Source organism: Heliangelus exortis, chromosome 14 (assembly GCF_036169615.1).
Source record: "Heliangelus exortis chromosome 14, bHelExo1.hap1, whole genome shotgun sequence".
Taxonomy (NCBI): Eukaryota; Metazoa; Chordata; class Aves; order Apodiformes; family Trochilidae; genus Heliangelus; species Heliangelus exortis.
Genome location: NC_092435.1, coordinates 5,856,746 through 5,876,300, shown reverse-complemented (window position 1 = coordinate 5,876,300; position 19,555 = coordinate 5,856,746). Strand labels below are relative to the sequence as shown.

The 19,555-nt window shown below is 41.2% G+C and overlaps 1 protein-coding gene and 1 long non-coding RNA gene across 7 annotated transcripts; one reads left to right on the top strand and one right to left on the bottom strand.

The window, feature by feature from the left end:
- Nucleotides 1-1,051: 1,051 nt before the first annotated feature.
- LOC139802495 (uncharacterized) lies at nucleotides 1,052-4,388 on the bottom strand. The gene is made up of 2 exons (XR_011728667.1): nucleotides 4,300-4,388; nucleotides 1,052-1,227 (listed from the first exon to the last, which is right to left on the bottom strand). It is a non-coding gene; the product is annotated as an uncharacterized lncRNA (long non-coding RNA).
- MOSPD1 (motile sperm domain containing 1) lies at nucleotides 4,347-18,923 on the top strand. Of its 6 annotated transcripts, none has more exons than XM_071757676.1 (7): nucleotides 4,414-4,560; nucleotides 9,618-9,874; nucleotides 10,055-10,130; nucleotides 13,100-13,326; nucleotides 15,237-15,398; nucleotides 15,958-16,056; nucleotides 17,785-18,923. In XM_071757676.1, exons 2-6 carry the CDS (start codon nucleotides 9,721-9,723, stop codon nucleotides 16,008-16,010), a joined length of 672 nt encoding a protein of 223 aa, XP_071613777.1. In that variant the 5' UTR covers nucleotides 4,414-4,560; nucleotides 9,618-9,720; the 3' UTR covers nucleotides 16,011-16,056; nucleotides 17,785-18,923. The 6 variants fall into 6 exon arrangements, with proteins under 6 accessions (XP_071613781.1, XP_071613777.1, XP_071613780.1 ...); XM_071757679.1 differs by having other exon boundaries at nucleotides 4,540-4,635; XM_071757677.1 differs by lacking the exon at nucleotides 4,414-4,560 and adding an exon at nucleotides 4,937-5,068.
- Nucleotides 18,924-19,555: the final 632 nt, after the last annotated feature.

The window sequence follows — 19,555 nt, the reverse complement described above, 5'->3', positions numbered from 1 at the left end:
ACTGCTTATTTAAAAGAGATGTATGTGCACATCCTTGGAGGAAGCAGAGCCCATGCTGGGATTGCAGCTTTCCAAAGAGCAGGACAATGGAGATTCTCAGCAGGATCCCACAGACACAGCAGAAATAGATCCTATACTTCATAAAGATTATGACTGTCTTTAAAAGTCTTAATTTTTTCTCTCTCTGAGGTTTCTAAATGATTATAAATACCATAGTATCTAAGACTTAATTACAGCTTCTTTCATACAGCTTCATGGAGAAAAGCTATGTCAGGAGCTCCCACATGAAGACACCAAGTACAAGGAAGGAACCCTGATACCTGCCTGAGGTGCAATACTTTGGGCAAAGTACTCAGTGCAAGATCTGAGAGGAACCTGAATGATTGCTTAGCTCTTATGCTGGCCTTGTTCTTAAGAAAGAACATACATTCAATATTTTAAAGACAGCTAAGGTTTAGTCTACATTTTACCAAAACCATTTTGTCTGACCTGCAGTGCTCACCCTTTCCATGGGGACATCTCTGGGCCCCATCAGCACTGACAGAGCTGAGCTAAAGGACTTCTGAGGTGGACCTGGCTTCCCTCCAGCCAGCATGGAGCACGGGCAGAGAGAGCTTCCAGCTGTCTTTACCCTCCTGTAGAGGCATGCCTGAAAGGGATTACACTTTAACAGAGGTCTAGATATTTCCTCTATGGTGCTCAGATATGTGGCTCCCAAGGTCCACATTATTACTCATAAAAGCAAACAGTCTAACCTCTGACACAAAAAAATACCTGCTCATTCGTTTCAGTCCCTAGTGACACGACATTAGAGTACAGAATGCTGCCACTGGGAGGGAGGAGGGGGGGAGGATTTGAAAGGTTGCCACATAAGCAAGTTTAAAAAACCCACCTTTTATTGGTAAATTCAAGTTACAAGGACAGCTTGGACAGTTTAGGTTGAGCAATTCTTGCTTCTGTTACAAGTCAGAACATGTATGATGCTTTAGGGTGGTAGTTTGAACTCAGTTATTTTGCTTCTTTTTATAGTCTTACAATGAAAAAAAAAATCTTTTACAGACCTCTTCATAGTTTAGTGTTAATTAGAAAGAAAAATAATTTTCCACATAAAGATAAAATAAAAACAACACAACATGGGTGTGAATGGAAATGCAGACGTGTCACTCCATTTCCTGAGTGACTTCAAAGTCAGAGAGGATCTGCCACGTTGTGCCATGGAGAATGCAACTGTCAGGAACAAAAAAAGACATTAAGAATATTCATTATTAAGAATGAAATCCAGTGAGAGCTATAGGTAAGACTCAGCTATATAAAATGTCCAGCTGTCTCCTTTCTGCACACTAGTTCTTTTCCTATCAGACTTGGTAAAAATACGATTTACTTGGTGTAACTTCTTCAGACTGAGGATCTTCAGACTAAAGGAGGCCCCCTTGTAAAGTGTTTGCAGTGTTTGCAGTCAGACTCTCCAGCTGCACTACTACAGCCCATGTGCCAATGTTACAGGCAAACTGTTCACAGGGCCTCAGAACCCCTGTGGCAAGCCCTCTGTATCTAAATACTGCACAATGTCCTGATGCCATGGCAAATAAAGTAGCTCTTTTTGCTGATCAAATGTGAAAATTACAGGAATCGGGCATAATTCTGTGTTCCTCACAACTTAAGACAATCTTCTACATGATAAATGAGCTGAAAATCTAACATATAAAGTGTTTAAACAGATGGATAATCACCACAGCAACCAAAACCACGACAGAGTCATTCAGGAGTGTTCTGTATCTGCAGACTCCAGTCTCAGGTTTCATGCTGCAAGGAGGCAATATTTTATGTAACAGAAGACTAGCCAATGCTTTTAGGAAGTCACAGTGCTATCTGAGGTAGGTAAAAAAATCAGACAACCAAGCATTAGCTACAAAAATAGAAGTTTTTCACACCTCAGATCACAAAGTGACCTCACAAACTTATCACAGATCCTCCACTGCATCTCATGTCTATACTTTGCATCTGCATTTCTGACTTTTTCCTCATCCACACTTTTTCCTCCCGTGGTTTTCCTGTGCTAGCAGCATCCTAACAAAGCCTTCAACCTCAATCTGCCTCTGATCAGTGAAGTTATTAATTATTTGGGCAAAATGAAGTAACCCAAGAAGGAGAAAGCGAAAGAAACAAAAAAACCCTAATGACAGAGACCTTCCCACAGAGCTGAGATAATTCCAGTTGCTGCCACACACAGCAGCAGTCTCCATCTCCCACACTGCAGATGAGCAGGCTGCCCACAGCACTCTCATTCCCATCCTCTCTATTTCTTTCCATCCACCCCAAGAGCTGAGCCTTGCTGGCAGGGCAGGGAGAAGAGCAGCAGGGTTGTGCCAAGCCAGACTTGGTGCAAAAAAACCCAAAAAGCTCAGCACAGGGGAGTTAATTAAAGAGCTCTGTAAGATTTTTGCACATATCAGTGCTGGTTAAATAGTGGTGGCACACACATACCCTTAATAATGTTGGGGATGGGACATAATCTCTCTCAAGGGGACACTGCTGCACGTGGGGGTCTTGTGGTCCCTGGAACACCCACCAGACTCCTACTCATCTGCATACAAAAGTTTTCACATTTAATTGGAGTTGACACAGGGCTTAAAAAATAACAAAATAACCTAGAAACAAGCTGCAGTGTGGAGCGGGTGGAAGGGGAAGGAGACCTGCTGATTTCTGGTTTTCATCAGGTGGCCAAGTGAATGTGAATTTTATTAAAGGTGTGATAAAAAAACCAAAGTGGAATCCTGGGAAACCTAAAACCTGCTTTTAAAGGTTGTGAACTTTCTTTGTAAATGAGCTGGATGTACTGGAAAATACCAGCTTGGCTAATGAATGTGCTTCTAAGTCTAGCCATTTTAATTTTTTTTTTTTTTCTAATTTGATCATTCTTTTTATCACTAATTTGAATGCCTCTGAAGCATGTTTACGTCTGCTGCTTCTCCTAAGACAGCTCTCCAAAATCAGCAACACCCTACATTTAATGCTCAACAAAAACACAGTAATTTTCTGAATGTGTCCTGAAGGCTGAAATCTGATAAGTCTGCTTAAAAACAAGAATTCCGTTCTATCTTTAAGCATAGATGTTAAAATCTAGAAGCTGATTGACACTTGTTAAGAAACAAAATATTTCACCAGTTTTCACTGCATATATTTTCAGAAATTCTGACAGGATTATAATTTCTATATGTAGTAACTGTAACATTATGTAATTTGTGGCTGTAAAACCGAAACTGTTAATGAGCTACTAACAATTATGAGACCTGCAGAAGGAAGTAGTTGGGAAAAGATTGAGTGGTAACACACACATGGTGGGTACATTACAAAATGAAGGATTTTTATTTTTTTTAATGACTTCCAGGATTTTAAATTGCCAAAATATGTTACTTCCTGTTCTGGATTGTTTCATGATGCTATTGTGAAATACTAATGGCTGCTGTGTTTATTTCACCATGGAAGTGTGGTGGGTAAAGTCTGGCAATGGGAAAAAGGTTTTGTAATCCTGCCAACTGGACAGTTTAATATAAATCTTAATTATTCACCTGACACGAATTTTAATAACTGTAACATTTGGGATTTTAGGTGGTGATTGTGCTGCTGCATGTTTTTATTATTCCACAGGGCGTGAAAGCCCAAGTCAGGGGAAAAAAAGTTAAAAAAAAAATCACAGCAGATACTGCACAAAAAAAGGAGTTGAAGTCCACAGAGTCTGGTTTAATAAAAACCCAGAAACCGGGAAATACCGAACGAAAACAACAAAAAACAGAGAGAGGCAACGTGCACGGCTTCAGCCGAGCTGCCTGTCCGATGAGGTGAGGAATGGGTTCTGCTCGGTACCACCCGGTACCGAGCCACCCCGACCCTGCCCGCCGCACGGTTCTCAACTCATCAACCGGACCGGGCCGGCCTGCAGCCGGGTTTGGGCCCTGCGAGCCGGGAAACGCAGCAACCCCAAGGTCATCGGCACCGCGAAGGCCTGGGATCCCCTCCGAGAAGGGCCGGGGCTTCCAGAACCATCCCACCGAGGGGATTATTCGTAAAAACCCAACTTCCCCTACGAGGGCAGAGCCCGGCGCGTCCCACACTCCTCTCCGCCTCTCTCCTCCGGGCCTCCCGCAGGCCTGGCCGCTCCTCGCCGCCTCCCACGGTACCGAGATCGCTCGGCTCGGTCCGGCCCGTCAGCAGGGGAAGGGCCCCACCCAGGGCCCGTAAAACCCCGCAAAGCCCCGCGGTGCCCTTCCACACCCCCCTCCCCCCGTCCCTCACGGTTACCGGCGGCACGCGCTGACATGGCGGCGGGGGCGGGGCGGTGGTTGGCGGGGGCGGTGCCCGGGGCCCGGACCCGGGAGCGGGGGAGGAGAAGGACGAGGAGGAGGGGGGAATGGGCCGCAGTCCGCCGCCGTCCCGGCAGCCATAGCGACGACGCTACCTGCAGTGACGGGAGCAGCCGAGAGGGGGGCGGCGGCGGCGGCGGGGCGGGGGGGCGCGGACAAAAGGGGCCCCGCGCGATCCCGCACTCAGCGGCCCCGCAGGGTAAGTGCGGGGCGGGGGGCGCCGCGACACAACCCCGGGACTGCGCGCGGAGGGGCGGGGCGAGACCCTTCCCGGGTACCGTGAGGGGGGCCTTGACCGGACGGGCCGGGCCGGGCCGGGCCTGCCGTTCCCTCCTCTCCCCTGTGATCGGCAGCGCGGGGCTTTCCCCCCGCAGCCCTCGCCGTGCCCGCCGCGGCGGTAGCGCTGCGGGAGCCCCGGTGCCCGTGGCCTCTTCCTCGGCCGGGCCGGGAGGAGGAGCGGGGCTGCGGCCGCGTTCCGAGGCCCCGGCCTGGAGCCTCTCACCCGCGGGGCTCCTGGGGCTCCCCTGGCACTGGGGGTAGCGGGGCGGGACGGGGCCGGTGCGGGGGTGGTGTGTGCGGTATCGGGCTGGGCAGGGCTGGGGGGGTGAGGCCGTTAGAGCGCAGATGCCTCAGCCCTTATCTCAGCTGCTCGCTGGTGGAGAACAAAGAGGATCAATTAAGCGGTTATTGCCGTTTCTCTGCCTCCGGTAGGTGCGGTTGGAGAGCCCGGTGGGAATGCCCCGGCTTCCCCTCGCTCTCCGAGGGGTTTTTCCTCGGGTACTCTGTGGCACTTTGGCAATCGAGCTGAGGGGTTGAACCTGGCCCGGGACAGGGCAAAAAGCCACGTAGCAGTAATGAGAGCAGCACAGGTTTAAAAGCGGCTGCTGGAGTGTGTTGAACACAACCTGGAAGTCAGAAAATCGCGGTTAATGCAGGCGTGCCCTTGAAAGTCCGTGAGGTTCTTGTGAGCCGTGTAGTGGAATGGATCAGAAGCAGTGCACAGCTGGTAGTTCCTTTTGTGTGTCTCTGAGTTGCGTTTGAATTTTATTTATTTATTTGTTACTGTCACCTTTTCAGCACTTGAAAAAACAAAGGAAAAAAAAAAAAGTGATCCTGTTAAATTTTGCTGTCTGTATCGGCGTGCTTTGTGCGTGTTGTAGTTGTGCTAGTAGGTAATGCTCGGAGACTGTTTCATTTTACAGCATCCTGGAGACAGTTACTAATTACATTTCTCACCACCCTGTAGAGAGGTAAACAGTAGCATATTTCAGCCCAGGCTTTGCAAAAGTATTAAGAGTAGTTCTACCAGTTTAAATGTGACTGTCCTCCTACTTAAATACTTTGCAGAATATTGCCTTCATAGATTAGCAAATTGAGGTGAGGTTAACCAACTTGCTCAAGGTCATGGAGTGTCAGTGACAGAGTTGGCAATAATGGAATCCAGCCATCCCGGCTGCCAGGTCTGTGCTCTAATCATTGGATGACTCTCCCAAATAATTGCAGGTAGTTTAAACATTGCCTTGCGTAAGTGCACATTAAGGCCTTCAAAAACTTTTGGGGAAAATAGATGTTAATACATCTGCTTCAGATCTTTTCCTGTATTTGCATGTAGCTTAAAGTAATTGCACTGCTTGGTGTAGGAGGCGAGTTTTAAGAAGTCTTTGTGGCTTATTTTGTAAATACGGGCTCAAAAGGCATCGACTGTAATGAGCATATAGTGTAGAAAGGCTTATTGTGTGGATTTAGGGGGTAGATGTTGATCTATCACAAAAACAGATTATACTGTAATTAGACAATGTTTAAAAGGAGACTGTGGAGACTGTGGCTGTAAGGAGGTTACCTTGTGAATAACCTGTTTACCAGATGACAGTCTGAAGAGTTACTTGCAGTTGTTAGGAAAAGAAAGGAAAAAAAACACACCAAAAAACCCAACCAACAAGTGCACTTGGAAGCCATGGTGATGAGGCTGTTGGAAGCTAAAATGGGAACAAAAAACTTCCTCACTTGATTTATTTTTTCAGCAGATACTTGTTAAGTAAAAACAGATCACAATCAGTGTTGTTTCTGAGCCTAGAAAGAAGTTGCATTTCACTTCGTGTTTTTCTCTGTTGAGTTAAATTTATGAAGAAAGGGGATTTCAAAGGAAGCACTGGCAGATCTGTGCTATTGTGACACCAGCAGTATATATTTAGTAACTTCTGGGGGGAAAGATCCTTATTGTGTTAGGGGAAAAAATATTGTTTTTCTGGACTTCAAAGAGTGTTGGAAACCAAGCTGGCATTGTTCAGGTGTTACTTTGACCTGTGTCCTGTAACGAGCACTTCATTTGGCAGATTCCTGCATCTGCAGGGAGTTGTGCTGGGCAGAACCGGGACCACAGCTCTCAAGTTTCGTCCAGATTTGTGTATGCTGAGCTTTGTGTTCCACAAGTAAAGCGTGGAGAAGATTGACAACAAAATGTAGTGGTGGTGCTGAGGATCTGCTGTGCTGCAGCCAAGTTTCCTTGTAATCGATCTGCCTGGGGTGCTGAAGGCTGCATTGCCTCCTTCTCAGGGTCTCCTGGGGTGCTGCTTTAGGGTTAAATCTGGGCAGAGAAGTTCTGGTAGCACAAGCTTTCTCTTTGCAGTTGTTTGTTGATGAGTGCTGTGTGAAAGGTTGCTCTGTCACTGATTCTGAACCAGCAAATATCCCCAGCCCGGGTGTACTTTATGAAGTGGTCTTTGGAAAAAGTGCTTTTAGTGATGTCACCTGGTGAGGTATTCCATCCAGTAAGGGGACTTCTAAGACAGAATAATTGTCTCAAAAAGAATTGCTGTTTTTTTGCTTAGAAATCCACAAATATACATCCTGAATGACACTGCGGTGTCAGCAAATGTGTACTGTAGGCCTGGATTTGCCAGATTTACTTTTGCCAGTTTGAGTGGTAGCTTCTTATCCAGTCAAGTTAAATAAGAAAAGGAAGCAATAACAAGATACCCTGTTAGGATTGGTGGCTTTCTGGGCAAGTTGTGGTATCCTAGGAGGCTTATGCACTCTCTGTTAAACAGTTGTGTAAGAAAAATGAGCCTGTTAATTGGCTTAGTGATCCACTGATGTTGGCTTTTCTGGACCCAAACACTTGCCAAGCTAAAGAAACAGGAGTTGTGGTGTGGCATCAGGAATCATAATGAAACCTGTGCAATGTTTCAATAAAAAACCATCAAAATAATGTTAATTATTATGAGAAGTAGTTTATAATTTTAATTAAATAGAGTCAAAATATAAATATGGCAGTGTTTGCTGTTGGTTTGACAGTCGTTTAAAACATTTATTAGGAAAAAAAATCTTTTGTTAATTTCAAAGATTACCCCAGTTTCTCCTACACATAATGTATGCAGTAGAGAGATGTATGATAACCAAAGATTCTCATGTGCCCTTACTGCACTGAGCTAACTTTTATAAAAACACCAACCAAACAAAATCCACAATGAGATGCTTCAAAATAAGTTATTTTGTATTTCTGGCAGTTTCTCCACATTACCTCTGTATATATTCTTAATATATTTGAATGAACTCTTACTTTGCAATAGTACATGAAGTTGTTGAAGAATTAATGCTTACACTTGCTGCACAAACTGATTTCAGAGTATGTTAATTATTCTGAAAGAAAAATATTTCACCAAAATTCTAAGAATCACTTGGAACCCAAATTGCAATTTACAGAGCCATGTCTTTTTCTAGACTCCTCTTAATAAGGTAGCAGAACTTGGAACACTATCGTTGGGGATTTGTTTTCAGAATATTATTAGTAGCATTTCAGTGAAGTGGAGACAAACGTGTGCTCTGCAAAGAAACTGGATCTTAGGGAAGGACATTCCAGCAGGAGACATGAATTTAAATTCTACAGGGATGATTTGGTATTTAAAATAAATAATTTTTAAAGCTTAGCTTGTAAATAAGATTCAGAACCTGTAAATGTGAAGATATGACTGGCATAGTGTAGCAAACACATGAACTTGGGTTTCAAGTGCTAAACATCTATCTGCTAAACAAATATCTGGTGCATGGAAATGTGACCATGGTGATGTGTAAGCATCACACACATAAGTATTTGGGTTTGATTTTAATTTTGCTAGGTCTATTTACTGCTAGAAAGTTCAGGAACTAGATTTTTTTAAGGTGCAACCAAGCAAGTTTATTACACTGGAGAACTATGGGAATGGACCTTGTTTTGTAAAGCTCCACTGGAAGTAGAAATTGCAGCTGATGGGTCAGTAGGAACTTTTTGTTCCTTTAATATTTTCTTTGAAAGAATAAAGCCTCAAAGAACACCTTCAGTTTGATAATTAACCCACAGGAGCTACAGTAAAATATTATGTTATTGGGTGAAAAATACATGTGGCTGTTTTACTTTGTTCTGTCTGTAATGTGTAAAGTAAATGGTATGTGTGCTGAAGAGTCTGGCCTTAATTTTATTTTATGAACTACGTTTGGGATTGTTGCTTGATCGGGTCATGGCTTCTGGTTTTAGTTCTGGAATGTCACTCAAAATAAAACTGTGGGGGTGGCAGAGGGAGAATTACATTGGTTATACTTCGGTTAGAGGCAGTGGTGGTAGAAAACCAGTTTTATTTTTTAATCAAATAGTAAATCCCAAATCTGTTTGGTGTTATTAATGTCAGTGATTTTTCAATTCATTGCCTGTAGCTACCATGCAATTCTAAAGAGTGTTTAGTTTATACAAGGTGTGAAGGTGTTGCCCATTCCTTTGTTCTGAATCTCTGGGATTTGCCATACCTCAGTGCCTATGTGAGCAGATACCTGAATTGTTACACCTCACCTGAGAATGCTCTGAGTAGGTCACCCGTGCAGAGAGATTCCTGCCTAAATGGTGACCACTGCTGTCTTAGCTCTGTGTTTCCTCATTTCTGCTCTGTTTTTTTCCTGAAGTGCTATTTTCCCGAGGCAAGGATAGGATGGCTTTGTGGTGTTGGTTGGTTTGTGTTGCAAAGACCCAGCATAAGCACCAGAAGTCAGACTGAGACCCCAAATGCTGTAGTGGTAAACAGAACTGTTGATTTTATAGCAGTTTGTTAAACAGATGGAAACCCAGTGCAAATATTTTTTCTATTCCCATACTTTTGGAGGAACTTAAGGTAGATTCATAACCAAGCATCAAGTCCTATATTTTTTCACCTTTGACTGCCTCAGTTTAGTATAGATTTATGGAAATAATCTTCTTGCCTTTTCTCTTTTTTTTCCCCTTTTTTCCTTTAGAATTGCCAAAATGCTTTGGAATTCTTAAACGATTCAAAAACTGAAGTCTCTGAGGATACAAAATCATAAGAACACAAGAAGCAGCAAGGAGGATTCAGTGCCAATGCAGCAACAAAAAAGACAGCCAGAGTTAGTGGAAGGAAATCTTCCTGTTTTTGTTTTTCCTACAGAACTTATATTTTATGCAGATGACCAGTCAACACACAAGCAGGTGTTGACTCTATATAACCCCTATAAGTTTGCCTTAAAATTCAAAGGTGGGTTTCTTAGGTTAAGTTCTATTTAAGGGTTAGTTGATCTTGATCAGTCCAATTATAATTTATGTAACAAAGCATATTTGTGACAAAACCAAACTAATGTCTTTACCTGTATCTGTTGATGAAGTTGGTGAGGTATTCATTCATGATTTGCTACCACTGCTGTCCTTTTCATTGCAGTTCTTTGTACAACTCCAAATAAATATGCTGTGGTTGATGCTACAGGTGCAGTGAAGCCTCAGTGCTGTGTTGATATGTAAGTACAAGTTGGTTGTTGTGTTTATTTTTATAATGTATAACACTTGATTATCTGAATTTCTTTTATTAAGATATTCTTTCACTCTAGAGCAGAATTATTCCATTATGGGAGATGTTTTCTTCTTTAATTTTGCCTAGAGGTATTAATAAAATGCCAGTAAATGCATCCTGTAGTGTAGTTTGTAAACCAGCAGTGACAGTAATAAAAGCCTCCTTTGGGTACTTTTTTTGCTAGAAATAACAAGAAAAGCAAGACCCCTAGGGCTGAGATTTCTTTGAGAGAAATAATTGTTTGCAGATTGGCAAAAAGAAAATTTATGCAGTCCCACTGAGCACACTTTCCTGGGCTGTGTTTAGTAAAGGTACTTCTGCCTGCCTCTCATTCCCACTGCCTCTCTCTGTCTCTCCTTGACATTTTTCTCCTCTCAGGTCCCAGCCCAAAAAGAGAAAACAAGACCAATTTTTTTCATCTTCCATTTGCTATGTGATTTCTTTGCTGAGATACATCTACAGCTAAAGAAAGTATGGAGTACCTAGGAGACAGCTTTCTGACTAGAAATTTGCAAACTGTATTCTCTGGCTAATAAATGGCCATATAAAAAAAAAAAAAAAAAAAAAAAAAAAAAAAAAAAAAAGCCTGCTATGGAATGATCCATCTTTTGTCAGATAAATGATACTGTGCTTGGGGAATGGCTCTTGTCTGTAGACTCTTTTCCTTAAGTAAAATGTGGAAAAGTCCAAGGACTCAGCAAATAGAAAGGAATTTTAAAATGTGGAACATAAATGTTTCAGTGGGCAGGGGTAAAAATGCTAAAAATGGAACAAAACAGATCAGAATATGCCAGTGTATCCGTGAGCTATTCTGGTCTCTAGCAGACATTTACATAAGCTTGATTGCATTAGGTTCATCTTAAACAAATGTCTTTTATTAAATAAAGGGAAATAAGACAAGACATGCATGTTTCCAAGGAATATTTTTGTGCAGTGAAACCCTCATCCTGTTCCAATGGTTGCTGTCTCAGGGCAGTGTTTACTGCTAGGATATGAGCAGTACTATGCAAGTGTGGCCATTTGCCAGATAAACAGATATTCTACAGAGCTTCCAATTATGCAATGGCCTCTAAAAAGAAACAAGAGAATGTATCTGTTTATAAGGGTCTGCAGCACACATCTCTTTGCTTGGCAGCTGATGCATGTTCTCATATGTAAAGATTCTGTTTAAGCTGGTAGTTAGTGGCATGGTACTAAGAGTAGAAACAAAATTTTTAAAAGGAAGTATTAGAGGAAGAAATGAGTTGAATCTGCTGTTCTGATACTCCCAGTTGGATGAATTAGGCTTTTTCCCCCTGACAATCCCTTTGTTTTAGTGAAGGCAGTTGTCCAGCCAACCCTGAACTTGCTGAAAGACTGTCACAAGCACACTCTGCTGCCTCTGAACTGCTCCTGCAGCCTCCTAGCCTGGGGGTACCTTGGTCTCTGTTTTCTTTCTCAGTAGTGTATTCAAACTAGGGACCAGTTACTAGCACTGGCTCAGTGTTAATAATTGTAGATTTATTGATACAAAACAGTTCTTTTAAATGAAGACTCAAACAGAAAAATCTGTTCTTGCAGTATTTTAGTGTATTTATCACAAAGATAGGTTTCTGGAAGCAATTTTAAGACTCCTGTGATTATAAGGGTAGAATATTTTTTCCCCCTCAAGAGATGGCAACTTTCTTGAGGCAAACTCACATATAGAGTAGTTTTGCTTTTGTTTTTCAGATTAGCAATTCTTGAATTTGAAATTTAGGATAACCTTTCCCGAATGAAATTTTCCACTTTGGAAAAATGACAATCCATCTTAGCTGTAAGAGCTGATATGATTTCAAAACCTAGATGTTAATGGCTTTTTCAGTGCTAGGTGTGTCTTTTCATAATGCATCATAATTGCAGTGAGGAAGCAGTTGAGCAGAGAACTGCTCCAAGGTCTGTATTGTCTTTGATCAGTGTTATTTCTAAAATGAGCCTTTTGTAGGTCCCACATACAATTTTTTTTTTTCCCTTGAAATGCTGTAGATTAGAAGGAATGCAACAACTACCACCCTCTGTTACTATTGAAGCCATGTTGGTCAGCCTGCTCAGAAAAGCAGTGGAGACAGTGAGAAGGTTTAAGAAGAAAATAACTGAGAGGGTGTGTGTGCCTCAGTGTGAGTTGTGATTGCAGCTACACCTGGCCTAGCTCTTGTTAGGTAGTGAAGTATCTGTATTGTCATGTAATTCCAGGCAGGCTACAAAATGTGTTCATAGTTTCTAGATTGTTGAGCAAAGCTCTGACAGCACAGAGCTCTGCTATTGAGATCCAAATGTGCTCCTGAAAGTCAGGTGAGAAATGTTGTGGTTACGTAGGTATTATTTTTGCTGCAGTGTTACATGCTCCTAAGGATGACCTTCTGAGTTTGAAAATCCCTTTACAGCAAGCTGACTCTTGTCTGCAGAAGGAATGAGTCTTGCTTCTGAAAAAAGTACAATGATCAAGCTTTGAGCCAGGTTTCCTTAAAAAGCCAGATTTTTGTCATGGCCTGTCCAGGCATTTGGCAGTTCCACTTTTCTTCTTTCCTTCCCTGACCAGTCCAGTCCTCCCATACCGTTTAAAAACATTGGCCAGCATCAGAAAACTTTGATAAAGAAGGAAACATCTTTCAGGTAATTGATGTTCCTTGAAAATTGGCAGCAAAGTCTTGGACTGAGGCAAAGGTATACTTGAGAAAGAATTAACTGTTCTTTTTGGGCAGGCAGTTGGAGCATGGGAAGCAGAGCCAATGTGAGGGGAGAGAGGAAGCAAGATCAAATCTTCCAGGACTTTGATTGATGGGGAGGATATGGACTATTGCCATGTATGTGTGGCAGGGAGGAAAAAAGGGTGTAACTTCACAGAATACTTGTGTTTTCATTAGTTCCTCTGTTTGAAAATGGTGTTTTTCTCTGCAGTGTGATTCGCCACAGAGATGTTCGGGCGTCTTACTACGGGGTGATAGATAAATTCCGTCTGCAAGTGTCAGAGCAGAGCCAGAGGAAAGCATTAGGGAAAAAGGAGATTATTGCTACTCTGCTTCCATCTGCAAAGGAACAACAGCAACAAAAGGAAGAGGAGGAAAAACGAATAAAAGAACACCTGGCAGAAAGTGTCTTTTTTGAGCAGACTTTGTGTCAACCAGGTAGCTGAAATCTTTTACCTCTCCTGTCTCCTGCATCAGTTATGCATAGCTCAGCTGACTAGAAAGACTAGACTAAAATAAATTTAAAAATAATTGTCTTACCTGTAAGATTGCTGTCTTTATCAGTAGGGGATGATAGTGCCCAAGAACCTGAACTATGGCCATTCTCCATATGCTCTGAAGACCTTTTGCTGCTCCACATTTGCGTGTTGAAGTTTGGAGCGTACGTCCTGTATTGCTCTGATGCAGAAATTCTGGTACAGCCAATGGGAATTTATCTGCAAAAACATGGTCACTGGTAGTTATTTTCTCCCTTGGGCTCTTTCAGAATGTATGCCCCTTCTGAGTTTGTTCCAAACCCTTAATCCTTCATTTCCTGGTGAGCAGGAAATCTTGCCAAAACATCTTCTGAAGTGCTCCTTGTTCTGTGCCATCTTCTTTGTCTGTGTTGCAAATACAGAAAATTACAGTTGCTAGCTGGAAACTTTGTACATTTCATATGTAAGGGAATAAATCAACTCTTAGGCAAAACTTGGACTGAACAGTAAAATTTGAAGTGGTAGGGAGTGATAGAAAAAGTAATGACTTTTCCTAATCTAAGCTGCTTCTTGAGTTGACTTTTACTGATTTATACTGTAATGTTTTTGTCACTGCTTTATTTCTTATGACAAGAGCAAAAATCAATTCCTTAAAATAGATAAACTTGAGAGTGTTCCTTCTGTTAAAAGCAAATTGTTTCATTATTTATGCATGTTCTTTTTGGCTGGTGAAACACCTTTTACTGGAAAAAAAACCCCAAACAAACCATCAAGACAGGTAGAGGATGATACATGGCTAAAGGAAACCTCCAGATCTCTGGGCTCACAGAACAATGTTGTTTCAGTACAGAGGATTTGAACCATCCTGAACAGTCTGAGACTGGTCTTAATACAAATGCTATTTTTCTGCTTAAAAACCTTGTTGACTACATTATATTGCTTACTGACAGAAAACCAATAAACACAGCAGCTGCAGTCTGCATATAACCTACAACCTGGGAATAACAGACTTACAGAATTAAAACAGGGCACATATTGCTCTAATCACTTTGAGGATAGAAAAACTTGATAAAACATTGGGTAGTTTCTAATGGGTCTTAAGAATTTTCTTAGAGGTATTTAACTAATGTGCTGAAAGCTCTTTGAAGCTTCCAATGTGCTTTTGAGTAGGTTCTATCTGTTAAACTGCAGCACAGTATAGAGTATGAAGGACAGTTCATCCATAGTTTGCATTTCCTTGCTCTGGCAATACTGGGCTGTCAGAGTGTTTCACTTAGTGTTTTGGTTGTTTTTTTTTTTTTTTTTTAAGTAAGTTTCAAATGATACTAATTTGTGGCACATAAACTGGTTCTGGCAGGTGCAGCCCTTGAGTCCTCTAGAGAAAGGAGGGGAACTTACCTGCCCCATGAGTCTGTGCTCTTGCTGGAGCCAAGTTTTGTTCCAGATGTGTAAGCAGTTACCTGCCTGTGCAGCTCCATTAGGTGTCATTTCCTAATTGATTGTTAATCACTGAAAGAACATATCAAGGAATGGAGTCAGGATGTGTGGTGAAACCTCAAGCATTGCTGAAACATCCAGCTGTCATGAGGGTGTATATATAGCTCCTGGCAGGCTCTGTTCCCCCAGAAGGGAGGGGTTTGGGAAGTTCAGTGAAAACAAGTTCCAGCATCCCAACAGGAAGCAGCAAAGTGCAGAAGGCTTGGAGGGTGGGTGTAGGAGTTGTTTTCTACCCCCTCCAAGCTGCAAAGGGGAAAGAAAATCTCAGGTTCTTGCAAAGAGGAAAGAAAATCTCAGGTTATTGCAGCTCCAGTGTACTACAGACATTTTTTTCAGAATGTTTAATACTTTTATTGGTTCTGTCTTGTTTTTCAGAAAACAGAACTGCCTCGTCGGGACCTAGTTTACTAACAGTCTTCCTAGGAATAGTGTGCATTGCAGCACTAATGCTACCTACATTGGGGGAAATGGAATCCCTGGTGCCTCTCTACCTCCATTTAAGTGTGAATCAAAAGTTAGTAGCTGCTTATGTTTTAGGTAAGTATTTTGGATTTTGTGTTTTCTTGCAGCTTCTGTGATTTGGACTCTGGTGTTTGCCAGTGGCTTCAGGAAACTCAGTGGAGACAAAGCACCACACTTTGTTATGCATCTCCATATATATTTTAACTTGCAGCTGTAGTTTTATTAGGGTAAATTAGTTATTTTAAGTATTTTAGACAGATTTTAGTTGATATTTATTATATACAGATCCCTGCATGTTAATGTTGCCTTCATCTGATGACTGGCCAACTGTAGTCATCTGTCAACAAAACTGAATGGAATGTCCTGCTTCTTATTCTGATATTGAAATAGTTTCTTTATTGCAAAACCTAGATCTCTTCTCTTGTTTCTGTCTCCAACCCAGAGGAGCTCTGAAAGGCTCCATTCACTGCCTTCTTGATAAGCAGTTGAAATGTGTGGAAAAAAGTTGTAAACCCTTCCTGAGAGGCTGCTGCCATCCTCAATTCTTCCTGATTTGTAACTTGCTCCTAAATTAGCAACCACAAATAAGTTACACGTTTCATTTGTTGTGACTATTTTTCTATAACTATTTCAGATTTGAAGAACAGTCACACTAAATTCTCCTGTCCTACTACCTGGCAGAAATGAGGATTTAAAGGAAACGAGCTAGGCAGCTTCAAACTGATAGCTAGAGGTGAGGTAGTGATGGGAAAAGGTGCAAGTTCACAATGAGCACTCAGCTGACTGACTGACTCCTGCAAGTCAGCCTGCTGAAATGGTTTGAAAACTCACTTGATGCTCTTTGCCTAAGCTGATGGTGATGTATTTTCAGACCAGGACCTTGCAGTAATCTTTGCTTTGTTTTTATCTCTAGTTCTGGAAATTACTCCAGTTTTTTCTGATGCCAGCTGTGGTATTAGAGCATTTGACTTTACACATTTGCAACAGCTTAACCTGTTTAGAGATTCACTATGAAGTTCTCTCAGGTTTTGATTCCTTTGGTAGTAGCATTTTTAGTGTTCCTTAAAATATCCTTTTTCTGTGTGCAGTTCTTGCTCAGCTAGAAAGTTGATTGCTCTGGAGAACATGAAACCACTTTCTTCCACAATTAAGTTCAACTGGATCATGTAGCATTTAATTGAAAAGGGAGGTTAATACCCCACCAACTGGGCTGTATGGCATTTGAGAAGTATTTGCTTTACAGCAGTGAGTTAAACTTATTATTGCCTTGAAGCCACTATACAAGGGGTAATGGCTGTCCTGTAGCATCTTCTAGAAGCCACTGTTGGTTGCTCCATGATGACTGAGATAACCCAAGCTAAGGCCTTACAGCACTTCTGGGGTAGTACTGATATTCTCATCTAGTACAGACTTTAAGAAATAGCTGAACTATAATTCCTCTTCAATGGACAAATTGCTTATTTAATGGAAGGCAGCATTACAGCTCTGTTCTGTCATGCTTCTGCCCTCAAAATCCTTGTTAAGGAAATATGTTAAATCAGTATGTAGTGGCAGGATAGCAAAATAGTATTTGAAATGTAGTTTTCTGTGGTGAGCTCTGTAGGCTTGAGTTAAACTCTCTGCAGCAAAAGGCTGTGTTAAGATCTGAGCCTGCAAGAAAGTAAAATTGCCTAAGAACTGATAAATTACTAAGTTAATGTTACGTGAGGCTGGAATTTAAGGAGCCTTAATGTTTTTCCATATGCTTCTTTGCCTTGTGCAATATAACTCATGGTTAAGAACTTGCAGATTTGTACCTTTTCCTGTATCAGCCCATAATTAAAGTGAACTTTTCAGTGTGTCGTGTGTAGGTTTATTAGCCCCAGATTTCCTGTGTTCATCTGTTTTTTAATTGGTTTTAACCTCTAGCAGAGCAGTTTTGTTTTCTGGGTTTTTTTTTTTTTTTCTTCACAACAAAGAATCTGCAGAAAGCTCCCTGTGCAGACTTGACAAGGAAACTTAACATCCTTGTCTAAAACCAGTCTTTGATCAGTTATTCTGCACAGAGCAGAAACAGAAATGTCTTGGAGCTTTCAGCTAACCTGTCTTACTGATGATTCAGCATTTGAATTACATTGCCCCCAAGCAATCCCTGTGAAAACTGGGGGGGTGTGTTACACTTTCCTCAGTCAAAATCAAAATGTTAAGATTTTCCAGCAGTGAGACTGATAATTATTTGGAGTATTTCTAGCTGCTTTGAAGTTTCATTACCAGAAACACTGCAGTTCAAGTGTCATTTTTACAGATTTTGACTGCTTCAGAATTCAGAGCTAAACTTCTGATATTTAAGTGAAGTGTATATAGAAATTCATCCTGCGTGTATCTATGCAATTTTACCTTTTTTTCCTGTGACAGGGTAAACTGTATTTTGATTGTTTTATTAAGTAATTAAAGCATTTAGTTCTTAATTCTTGTCTTTCAGGTCTCATCACCATGGTTATTTTGAGAACATGAGCAATGAGTTAATAGGATGTCAAACACCTTACTGTATATTCACATCATGAATGTGGACTGCCTTTTACTCCCATTTGGCTCATTAAGATGCTAGCAAAACCATTCAGTGATTTAAGATACCTTCAGAAGTGTAATATATTTTAACTGTGTATAATAAATGAAAGACTCAAAGCACTTTTCAGTGCTTCTGTAACAGACAGCTATGAAATGTTCAGTGATACCTGTGAAAATAATTTGAAAAACTTTTATATCTATGCCTACTGTAAAAAATCCTTATTAAAGCAACATTTGTTATTTTTAGTCTATGTTCACATCAGTGCGTGATCACTATAAAAGCAAATTGTCTTCTGTAAAACCTTCCTTTGGTTTGTGGTTGTACATGCTGAGGCTGGTGCATAACACTTGTGTATACATAGCAGGAGGATGAGAGTCATGAATAATCATTGAAGAAAATGAAAAATTCCATCAGTGAAACTATGAAATAAACCGTGAATTTTAGGTGAAGTAATTCTCAAATTCCTTACTTCATCATTACCAAAATATCATTGAGTGCTCATTTTCTTACTTGGGGAAATTTCTGCAACAGCCATTTTGTATCACAACTATAGACAATAAAAACAACTTCTGTAATCAGATCCTTTCATTTCTTAGGGATTCATGTGCTATGTGAAGTAAGTGGCATTAGTGGGAGTTGAACTCACACTGCACACTAATATAAAATTCAACATTTTTTCTGTTTTAGACACCAAACTAATGATAGCAGCAAAGGCATTCCTCTACACCTTCCCTTCCTCTTGGGAATTTCTTTTTCCAGTTTTGTATTCTAGGCAAATACTTATCTTCTTCCATATAACAAGTATTTCCTTTCCTTTGACATTTTATTATCAAGATGTTAAGTTTAAAAATATTTCTAATGAAGGGCCACTATTGCTGCATTTGATTCATACACACAAATCTTTGTGTATAAGAAGTCTATATAATATGCTCTAATGTGTATAAAAATGTTTTGGAAATTAAATCTTCCCCCTGCATGTTCTAGGTCACTTTTCTGTTCATGTGTGGAACTACAATGAAACCATGGAGATAGCAGTGGTGTAAAAATAATTTTTTTAAAAAAAAGGGAGAAAGAATGGGATGAGTTTAAGCTGTTGATCACCGTACATTTTTATATATTAAGTCTCTAGAGGGCAATAAAATGTTATTCTAGTTTGATTCTCAGAAGAATGGAGATTGTATCATCTATAAAAAGTGGTCAAACATTAACATGTTTTAAAAAATAAAAAAAAAAAAGTTGCTAACGGGTTTGAGAACTCTGTTCCAGCACCTGTCTGCAGGCACTGTGCTCACCCCCAGTTACAAACACCGAGGCCTTGCCTGTGCCAGCATTTTCCTGCCACTGCAGAGCTGCTGTCTTCTACCTTCACTGGTTCTTATTCCTTACACTGTTAATTCTGATTTTCCTGAGGTGGTTTAACCTGCCTCTTCTGAGGAAGGGCGAGGGAATTGAACAGAAGTTGGGTAGATAAAGCTGCCACATTAGCCAGGCTGTTACCCAGATACCTGTGGTTTTATGTGGGCAGGAGTAGCAGGCCTTGATGCAAGGACAGTGTCTTAAAGGCCCAAACTGATGACGAAAATCAACCAAACCAACCTTTTTCTCCCTATATCCTGGAGTTCCAGTGGTGGGCTTAGCTCCTGTTTTGCCAGGCACTTGCAGACATCCAGAGGAGAGAGAATTC

Coding starts and splice junctions, on each gene's coding strand:
- MOSPD1 (XM_071757676.1), top strand. CDS start 9,721: ATGCAGCAACAAAAAAGACAGCCAGAGTTAGTGGAAGGAAATCTTCCT. Junction 9,875..10,054: donor GTTTGCCTTAAAATTCAAAG/GTGGGTTTCTTA, acceptor TTTTCATTGCAG/TTCTTTGTACAACTCCAAAT. Junction 13,327..15,236: donor GCAGACTTTGTGTCAACCAG/GTAGCTGAAATC, acceptor CTTGTTTTTCAG/AAAACAGAACTGCCTCGTCG.